At 40.5% G+C, this 10683-nt stretch overlaps 1 protein-coding gene across 1 annotated transcript; it reads left to right on the forward strand.

Annotated features, from left to right (window-relative positions):
* Positions 1 to 191: 191 nt before the first annotated feature.
* On the forward strand, positions 192 to 6559 carry MED21 (mediator complex subunit 21). The gene is made up of 4 exons (XM_065032633.1): positions 192 to 350; positions 673 to 787; positions 2861 to 2961; positions 5715 to 6559. The coding sequence occupies exons 1-4, from the start codon at positions 204 to 206 to the stop codon at positions 5889 to 5891; spliced, it is 540 nt and encodes a 179-aa protein (XP_064888705.1). The 5' UTR covers positions 192 to 203; the 3' UTR covers positions 5892 to 6559.
* Positions 6560 to 10683: the final 4124 nt, after the last annotated feature.

Raw genomic sequence — 10683 nt, forward strand, 5'->3', positions numbered from 1 at the left:
GAGCAGCTCAGCAGCTGCCAAACACAGCCGAGAAAGCGCAGAGTGTCAGAAAGCGGCTTCCTGCGGCTCTGAAACAGCACGGAGCCCGCCGTCACTGCCCCGCCTCCACCCACTGATTGGAGGTGGGTCTAGACCACCTCCCGGCCTGCAGAGGGCGCCCCACGCCCGCCCTGCCCCACCGGAAGGGGGACAACACCACGCCCATGGCTCTCCCATGCCGTGTCACGCCCCCGTCGCTCCTCCGCCCACCTGACATCCAGGCGCCCTATTGGGTGCCGCCTGGTCAGGTGGGCGGTGGCGGCGGCGCTATGGCGGATCGGTTGACGCAGCTGCAGGACGCGGTGAACTCGGTGAGGCGAGCGCTGCTTTCTGCTCTCCCCTGAGACCCATCGTTCTCACCGGTGGGCTGGGCTGGGCTGGCAAGGCTGGGCTGGCAAGGCTGGGCTGGCAAGGCTGGCGCTGGGTCACGTCCCTCCCCGCCGCTATGGCCGTTGCGTGTGTGAGGGGTGCGATCCCTCTCCCCACCCCCGCGGTGCCCCTGCAGCCCCTGGCTGCCTCTCCCTCCTACCGCCGGGGGGGGCTGGACCGCTGCCTGGGGTCCACCGGGATGCAGAGTAAAATTTAAATAGTTCTAGTGGTGGAATGAAGGAATTGTCTCTCTGCCGTTTGCAGCTCGCAGACCAGTTCTGCAACGCCATTGGGGTGTTGCAGCAGTGTGGGCCCCCAGCCTCCTTCAGCAACATTCAGACGGCGATAAACAAGGATCAGCCTGCTAATCCAACAGAAGGCAAGTCTGTCTTTCTGCACCTCCTAACAAAACGTGAACGTGTTCTGATACAGTGCACTCTATAACATAAAATCTGTACTGTGTTTTGTGCTTGGCAAACAGTTCCACCAGTAACTGGAGGAATGATTTAAGTAATAAACTGATGTCAGCTGCACTTGCTGCATAACATTGTAATAGCAGAAATGCAATTTTAAGTGTTAAATTAGCATTACAGTATATTTCTTGTGCTGGTTTATTTGCACAGATACAGTAGCTCCACAGATATAAACCATTTATATAGGGCTGTTGCAAGAGATTGTTAGTGAGTTGTCCATTACTTCCCTAAAGTCTTTTTTAGAAAGAAGTACTCTTAGCTTTATGAAATCACTTATGAGTTTTAAATTCTCCATGTCATAAACTTTTTTGCTTATGCAATTAAGGAATAATGTCATGTTGAATCTCCCTCTTGGCATTTGTGGCTTAGTTGTTGGCTTTTTTGTTGTTTTTTGTTTGGGTTCTTTTTTGTCTGTTTTTGAGAGATAATAAAGTGATCTAAGACACTGAAATTGGCAAGTGAACTAAAAGGTCTCTGATCTGAGAATTTCAAGTTAGTATTTAAATAACCATGTTATTCTAGTCTTGAATTTGTTTTTTTGTTTGTTTTTTGACTGAGAAAAATGTTACATGTATCTCGTATCAGATTAGATTTTGCTCTTAAGATAAAAAGGGAGACTGGTTTGGGGTGCAGTGAGGCACTTTCTAGGACAGTTGAATACTAGTTCTTCCTTGCTCTGTAGCTGATGCTGGTGCTCTCTGATACTGGAATTAGTTGGGTGAGCAGCTGAAAGGCTTGTTTGCTTCCCTGCTGCTGTCCCAGGCGCTGGATCAGTGTGGTGCCAGGAGCCAGAGGCTTTGTTAAGGCCTTAGGACTTCTCTTTTGATCTGTCTTTTCTTAAAATTTTGAATATAGTGTAGAATCATACAGCCAAGTTAGCAATGCTGATGAGGCAAAACAAAACTACCTGTTATGTTTCTATAGATATAAACCCTGTGGTGACCCTGAGTAAACTTTAAATAATAGAATTGCTTAGATTGGAAGACACCCTCAAGGTCATCGAGTCCAACCATAACATAACACTGGCTCTAAACCGTGTCCCCAGGAACCTCATCTATATGTCTGTTAAACACCTCCAGGAATGGTGACTCCACCACTTCCCTGGGCAGCCTGTTCCAGTGCCTGACAACCCTTTCCATGAAGAATGGATACATTTGTGTTGTTGTTTGTGGGTTCTTTTTTTGGAAGTTGAAGTCAAGCATACCTTGGTGAATGCCAGTCTTTCCTACAGATTTTTGCTATTAGAAAGTATTTTCTCTTTTGCATTCACAAATCATTCGTGAACCAACCAACATAAACAAATATGTAAGGTCTTAAATTATAAATGGAAAAGGGCTGTTTCAATATTTTAATGACAGTAATGATCTGAATTCAAATTGAATAAACTCAGTTCCATGTGGAAAGGTTTTATTTCTAGCTTATGGTGCCTTTTATTAAAAGTCCATGCAGCTCTTTCAGTGATATAGTGGCTAAATTAATGTCTGTTTTAAACTTCTAATCTTTTCCTATTTCTTAGTAGCTGAATAGGAATTATTTTTTAATTAAATAATCCATTTGAATCACTATCTTTACATTGCTTCTAGTGTTTTTGTGTGTGTGTGTGTGTAGTAGCAGATTTAAAGGCAAGGATTGAAAAGTTAAATGAATTTGTACTTCTCAATACTTAATGTAGTGACTAGGACACTTAATAACTGGTATTAGTAATTTCTTAACTGGCTCACCATGATGGAGTTCTAGCTATTTTCTCACTTGTACAAAGCCCAGCCCTTTGTATAACCACTTACCTTGTTTGGAATCAAACTACCTTTATCTTCTAATATGGTTGAGTTCTCATCCATTGTGATACCGTTATTTTTTCATGTAGGAAAATTTTTAATACCCGCATACTTCAAGTCTGTAGATTTTTTTCTGTGGTGTGGTTGCAGAATTGTGCTTATTTCTAATAATTTACTGAGTGGGCTGACTTTTCTTTTTTAAAGAGTACGCCCAACTGTTTGCAGCATTGATTGCACGAACTGCGAAAGATATTGATGTTCTAATAGATTCCCTGCCTAGTGAAGAATCGACAGCAGCTTTGCAGGTAAGAGTGTTCTTAATTTAAATATCAAAACATAACTGAAGGCAAACATCTTCCTTTTTTTAGACACATTTTTTCTCTCTAGGTCACAGAATCTTGAAAAATGACTTTAATATAAGACTGAATTTTTCATGAGGGTAGCCTGTGAGTACTTTATAGGTTTATTGGAAATACTGAACTTGCATCTAGTTCTAAATGAGATTATATACAGTGAGAATATTTAAAACTTTTCTGTTAGAATGTGTTTGGTTTTGTTGTTTTTTTTTGTTTTGTTTTGAGTAGGGTTTTTTTAAGTGCTTTTATCGTAACACCACAATACTGGAAACTGCTACTATTCTTTTCCCTAACTGTTCATATATTAATAAAGTAGATGCAACAGTGCTGATGCATTGTGGGTAGTGTTTGTTTGGTTTTTATGTGGTGGTTTGTTTGTTTTTTTCCTTGGATAATCTTTCATACCCTTTCACTCATAGAAGCACCATTCATTTTGTAGCTGCAGAGCCAACCCTTACTGAAGCCTTTTGTCTTTCCATAATGTTTCTGGTTGTTAAAGAGTTTGCAGGTACCCTTTAAAGTTCTCTAGCTCTGTCACAAAACAGTTATCTCACTTTTCAGTAATAGAGTGTCCTTCTTTGGACCAGCCAGACAAACTGGCTGCTTTTGTTTCTTGCTTCTTTTCATGTTAGACCAGAGGTACTCTAGGAAGAGCTTGGGAACAGAAAGCAGCTACTGGCCAGGCAGCAATGAGCAGATGCAGCCGGTATCACAGCCTACCCGTGACCTGCCTTACCGAACTGAACTGCTGCAAACAGCTTGTGAATCCTTTCACAATGCTTAACTGTTCCAAAAAATTTTCCAAGAAATGCTTTTGACTCACAATTCAAAGAACAGTGCTCTAGTTCTGTTTTTTGGGTTATTTTTTTTGACTTGTTCTTTCCACAGATCTTGCCTATTAAACAGCATTTTTTTTTTTCTTTTTTACTTTAGCTTCTAGATTTACATCAAGTATTTTCTTTTTAGAATGCAACAAGGATGCAAAGAGTGCTGATTCTCTCAGAACCTTGGAACTGCTTTAAGATCACCTGAAAGATTTTATACCTGGGTTGGTTATTTGTGACTATTGAAAGGCACATTACAGAAGACTAGTATTAGAGGTGCCCACTGGGCCAAGTACAAAAAACCTGACAGTGACATGAGATTTGGTTTTAAACAGAGGAGGTTAAATTTGGTAGCATTGCTAGTCACAGTAATTGCTGAACATACTAATTGGACCCATTAACACCAGCATAATCTCATGTAACTGCATATTTAATAGCTGAAGACAGCTTTCCTGCTGCAGACAAATTATAGGCTTCGTCCATGAGCGAGCAGGGTCTGATCGGAGTGACAGCTGATGCAGGGAAAGCCAAGTTCTCCAGAAGGAGGAGCTGGTTGTCTGTAGGGATGTACTTTCCTTTGAGGTGACACTCAAACAGTTTCATGCTCTGCTAATACAGAATCTTGTTTCACAAGAACTTCTGATCTTTTCTGTTTGGTGTGGTTTTGAGATAAGTTAGCTTGGATTCCGTCACTTAATGATTTAAGTTTTAATTTTTATTTGCTGTTGTTTAATTGGTGCGATATTAAAGATATATATTTTGACATTCATTAAAAAGGCTGTTTTGAAGGTGCTTGAAGTACTCTCAAATAGACAGTATAGGTTTTGTAGAAGTGGTAGGTGGATACTTGGCTAAAAGAGATGTACTTGGACGGATCTTTTTAATACTAAGGTTGTCTTGGTATGTGTATCAAATCTGAGGCTTGTCTTAAAGGATAAAAGGGGCTGCTACACTAAAGCCCAACATAATCCAGCCCCATCCCTTTTGAATTCCCTTGTGGTGAAGTTGGTAACAGATGTTCTACCCAAATCTGCAGCTTATGTGCAGTCAGCTATTTAACATCTAAGACTGAAGTAATTGAGCTGGATTCTAAATATCAAAGTTTTTCCTTCTGCTGTTTTCCTTCTGTGACCCTTCCTTCAAAGGCTGTCAAGTCCTTCATGCATATGTTAACCTTCGCTAAAGACATCAGTGTTGCAAACAGAAGATGAACATGTGGATAAAATTCACCAGTTAGTTTAAGCATGACTTCTTAAGGACCTGTATATAAACCTGGTTAACTGTTAAAACGAGATAAAAAAATATTAATTTGAAACTATGTCTTCTGTGTTATCAAGTTAGAATAAGTTTTAGTACTTTAAATATTTTAAGGTATCAAAATATTTACCAAATTTAAAAGTGAAAATGTTTTCTTTCACAAAATTTTGGCAAGCTGAAAAGCAGCTTAGTTCTGAAACAAAATATTGAAGAGAAAAGGTTAAATAATACAGTTTTATCTGACATGTGCCATTCAACAGGAAGGTTGAAATAAGTTATGCTTAAACCTTGCTAAGCACCTTTCAGTAAGAGGGGAGGTGGAAATAAATACTCGCTTCTCATCAAGAAAAGCTGTACTGAGACAAGACTTGTAGTATGAAAGAAGCTAACATTTCTGTGTGGTGGGATTTTTTTGTGTTTACTCCATGTGGATATGCACTCTTTTAGGCTGCAACCTGTAATGAGTTGCTTTGAAGTTCCTCGTATGTAATTCAGGGGCTAAAGAGAGAATCTTTTTCATTTCTGGGGAGCATTAACTGTTCCATCACCATCCTTTAGCAGCAAAGTCAATTTTGTGTTATATTTGAAGAATCTTATACTTCTCTCCCTTTTGTTTTACAGGCTGCTAGTCTGTTTCGATTGGAAGAAGAAAATCATGAAGCAGCTGCCCGTCTGGAAGAGGTAGTTTTTCGTGGGGATATGCTGCTGGAAAAGATACAGAGCGCCCTGGCAGATATTGCCCAGTCGCAGCTGAAGACGAGGAGCGGCACGCAGAGCCTGCCCCTGCCAGATTCGTAGTGTCAGAGGGCAGCACACCTCCGCAACACCAAAATGTGCCCTGTCATATGGGAAACACCGCTCAGTATCCACCGAGAGTGGTGACACCCTGCCCAGCACCTGTGGGACTCTCCGGTTCTCTGATCATTCGTAACATAGTCTTTTATTAAAGCTTAAACTGCAGGTTTTGTATGAGAAGCACTTCCACCGTAGAATCGGTGGTTGTGTTCTAGAATTGTGTGTTAATGTTTGTTTCCTTGACTTAAAATACTAATATCTGAGCATTTTTTCTGGTCATAAATATGTCTGACTTCCATCTGTTTTGTTGTCTTCATTACAGAGGCCTTAGTCCCTAAAGGGAATTCAGAAAGAAAATATATTAAGAGTATTTGTGTAATTTGCTCATTCCTACTTTCAAACTTTTGTGTTCTTGGTGTATTTTTGTAAGGTTTAAACACAGTCACACTTGAATTTGCCAGAGTTCCATGGAGACAGTGCTAGACAATTATATGAATACAGCGGTTGCCATCTGCTTTAATTAACAGAAATGGTAATTAAACGTTTGTACTACTATTTGGCTGGTTTACCACCCTTTCCAGAGTAAGTTAAAGGGTAAGTTCGTTCTAATGTTTGCAGAGTAAGTGTTCTTGCTGTTGGCATCTCATTAAAAAAAATCTGCAGATACCTGATATTGGCATTTGTTATTCCTTGTAATTCACAAATGGGTCTTTGACTCCATTATTGCCACTGACAAACTTCTTCTTACTTGCTTTTGCCATTTTTCTACCTCTGCTGATAATTCTGCATTCTCGTGGCAACTGGTGAATGCCTCTAAAGCAGACGGTAATGAGGAAGCATTGGATAACTGGGAAGAAATTAGCAGTGAGGAAACTGAAAACAACTTATTACACAGTGTTGCTTTTCACTGTAAGCAGTGGCTGCCATGTGAATGCTGTGATTATAATCAGCAAAAGGTCTGTTGTACCCAACATGTTCTAGGGAGTTTTTTGGTTTTATCTTCACACACTGGATAAATTTTTGCCCCTTGTCTTAGGATTCTAGAAATACCAGCATCTCTTTTTATATTTGGGAAAAAAAAAAAAAAGAAAAATTACAGCCCACCAGGTAATGTAGGGTTCAGTGCATGAGCTTGGACTTGAACTGTTAGTCATTTTCTGTATTTTTGAGTTAGCAGCCTTGTGTTATTGTAGGATGCTGTTTATTGCTGCATAATATCTGCTCATTTCCTCATCAAAACTACCTGTTTCTCTATGTTGGACATGCTGTCATTGACTTGAAAGTTAAATGTCTTGCTATTACATATAGACAGATAAGAGCAATTCAAATATGTCTTTAGCATGCTGGTCCTTAAGGAATAGACTGCACCAGTGAAAGGAAGAGTATAAGGTGGCACAGGCTATATCCTGCATACAGCCTGTTTCGAGGATTAAAAAATAAAAAGCTGTTCCTTCCCGTAATAAATACTAAAACTGAAGTATTTAATAAATTGTTAGTTAAATAAATACTTAGTATTATTTTGCCAAATTTGCGTATCTGTAGTCATAAACTTAGTCTGCTATTGTGAGGCTTTTGTACTATCTAGATTCCATAGAAGGAAGAACAGTTGGGGAGGTGAACGGGCTGTAGCACAGCCCCAGTTCTGTAATGGGATCTTTTTTAAGAATAACTGGGCTGTGGCACTTTACTAATATACGCCCATGTCCTGGGAGGCCTGAGAGGCAGATTTTCATTTGAAGTCAGTCATGTGGTCTGTTTCTGGTTTTAGTTTTGTTTTTTTTTTCCCAGAAAAACATCATCCAGTGCATCTCACGTTGATTGGGGAGTAGGGTGGACTGCTTCTTGTTGTTTGCATTTTAAACTAGTGGACTCAAAAAACTGAAGAGTGAGATGTTTGGGATTTGCTTGTGGGGTTTTTTGTTTTGTTTTGTATTGAGATGTCTTAATTTGAGATTTGTACATTGTTGGAAAGGGTTAGATGTTCATAGTAGATTCCCTGGTATAGCTTAACATATGTATCACCTCCAACTATTTAACCTGGAAACTTTCGCTGTGGGACATGAAGCAGTCTTCAGTAACAATACAATTCTTCTAATTTTGTGTCTTTTTGTTTTTCATACTTGAAAACTTCTATAGAAGCTTCTGTAGAAGCTCTTTCTTTTGTTTGCTGTTTATTTGAACATGCTAGCCCACTTTATATTAAAGTGTATATTGGTATCAAACAATCACATTTACAAGTAAACCTTAACCACAGGTATAAGCTTCCTAGTAAGTATGTGTGGTTGTTCTGTACTTTACCTGTGTTCAGTTTAGTGAGTGTTGCAAATTTAATAGAGATGCAGTTAAAAACAAGTCACACAATAAAGCAAGAGAGCCAAAACTGCTCTCTTTTCCTTGAGAAATAATGTAATGTTTCGGTGAGTAGTACTGTAAGATGCACTCTTCCACTAGTTCTTGTATGTTGTGTTGTTGGACTAGGTGTTGTAAATCTTTGTCTGCTTTTGTACAGTCTGCAGCTCAGTTGGGAAGGTTTTGTATCTTTTGTTGGGCTCTGACATGAAGAACGGTGAAACATCAATTTGTTACAGCTGTCTAATGGACAAAGCATTAGATTGGGACTTGGAGATGTGGATTCCTTTCCCCTCTTACCATAGATATGCTGATTTGTCTATCCCCTGCTGTTGGGGTTTAAACATCTCAGTTTAAAATATAATGTATAATGGTGGTTATCTCCTGTGGGGGGCACTCGTGCAAGAACTGTGGAGCATGCAGGATTACTGTTTCTGTACTGTTTAGCCCCTCAACTTTCAGTACAAAAAAATAAAGGGGGGGGGAGGCAAATGCCTTTGGAAAAAGGCATTGTATCCTCCCTCAGAAGTCTTGACTGCCTCCAGAATTTAAATACTGAAGAGAGGGAGAGTGGGGGAGAAAAATCCCTATGTAACAGCTGCTATCAAACATATCAGGTTACATGTGAGAGAGCTGTAAATGGAAGCTTTGGTTGAGACCAGAGAATAAAATGAGGTAAAGCATCATGGGAAGAAAACAAAAGTACTGAGCAAGACATAAAATGGTTCTACATATTATGTTGGACAAGGAGTACTGCCCAGTGAACAAATTGTGCTTTGAAGAAAGATAGCTCAGAGCATAATGGAAAATTCCATTGAAAAACAATCTCAGCCACTTCAAATGAGCAGGAGCATTTCATGCTGAGAATCCATACAGCCCACTGGCAAAGACGTTGGAATCAATTTAGTAAATAAAAGCAGCTGATCAAAGCCTAGTATTCTTTACTATAAACAGCCATGCTCGGAGGAAAGCAACACCTCACAGCAGCTGTTCTGATTTTCAGATACAAGAATATGGAGGAATTTGTACACTAGTTTTTCAAGATACTGGAAAAAGTGCATTAACAATATTTTAGCTTCATGTCTTCATGAAGTTAAACCTGGCTTACTATTGCAGATGAGCTTTGGAGATCTGGGAGCTTCTGCTGATTGTGGCATGGGGTAGGTGTCCTGGCCATCCCCGCAGGATTGATATTGAGAGATTTTTGGGAGTTTGCAGCAATACAGGCCAGAGCCTGGCTGGCTGGGGAGCAGCTCTGCTGGAATGGACCTGGGGGGTCTTGGCAGAGAGCAAGCTCAACGTGAGCCAGCAGCTGTCCCTGGCAATAAAAAACACCAGCAGCATCCTGGGCTGTACTAGCAGGAGCGCAGCCAGTAGATCGAGGAAAGTGATTACTTCCCTCTGCTCAGCATGTGTTAAGACTGCATCTGGAATACTCTGTACAGTTGTGGGTCACCAACATGAGAAAGATGTTGATAAACTACAAATTTAGCAGAAGGCCACCACAATGGTGTGGGCTGTAGCACCTCCCCCATGAGGAGAAGCTGAGAGAGCAAGGCTGGGAGAAGAGATGGCTTTGGGGCCACCTAAAGGAAACCTTGCCCGTACCTATGGGGAGCTTATGGAGAAGACAGGGCCAAGCTGATCACAGTGGTGCAGTGCAGAAGAACGATGTACAGTGGATATTAGTTGAAACAACAGAAGTTCAGACTGGTCACAAGGAAAAGCTTTTCACCATTAGGACACTTAAGTTTTGGAATGTGGTCCCCAGAGAATCTGGAAATCCTGTGATGTTTTTCAAGCCCTGACTGGATAAAGCTCTGAGCAGCCCCATCTGGCCTCACAGCTGACCCAGCTTTGGGGAGTTGGACTAGGCACCTCCTCAGGTCCCTTCTGACCTCAATGATCATATGGATACTAAACACATTAGTGGTTTCAGAAAGAACCAAGAAAGTACCAAGGAATATTGTGTACTTTCTAGAAAGGCAGAACTGGAGGACAGAAAACTTGAGGTATCTGGTATCAGCTTCATTCTTATTGATGAGCTTTTGTGACGGAGGTCTCCGCACTGGGAGGCCATTGAGCTGGCCTTACGTGTGGTGTGAAATTCCACGCTGTAGTGACCCAAGTTTCCAACAGGTGCCCTTAGAGAGCATGATATGCAAAATCCACATCCTACACTTAAAGAAAATTGATCTGTCAGATGATGCTGACTCACTATTAGACAAAGGCAGACTCCTCTAAAGAAAGAAATGGTATTTGTGTTTTATATAGCTTGTTATGTAGTCTTACATAAGAATTAATGGAAGCCCTATTTTCAAGCACTGAACCTGATACTAGAGCAAAAGTTTTATTCTAGCTTTTTCTTTCAAATCTATGGAAGAAAGTTTGAATTACTTTTACTGACTTAAGAACAAATTGTTGACAGACTGACAAGACCTTTTTA

The sequence above is a fragment of the Columba livia genome, chromosome 1 (genome assembly GCF_036013475.1).
Source record: "Columba livia isolate bColLiv1 breed racing homer chromosome 1, bColLiv1.pat.W.v2, whole genome shotgun sequence".
In the NCBI taxonomy this organism is placed as follows: Eukaryota; Metazoa; Chordata; class Aves; order Columbiformes; family Columbidae; genus Columba; species Columba livia.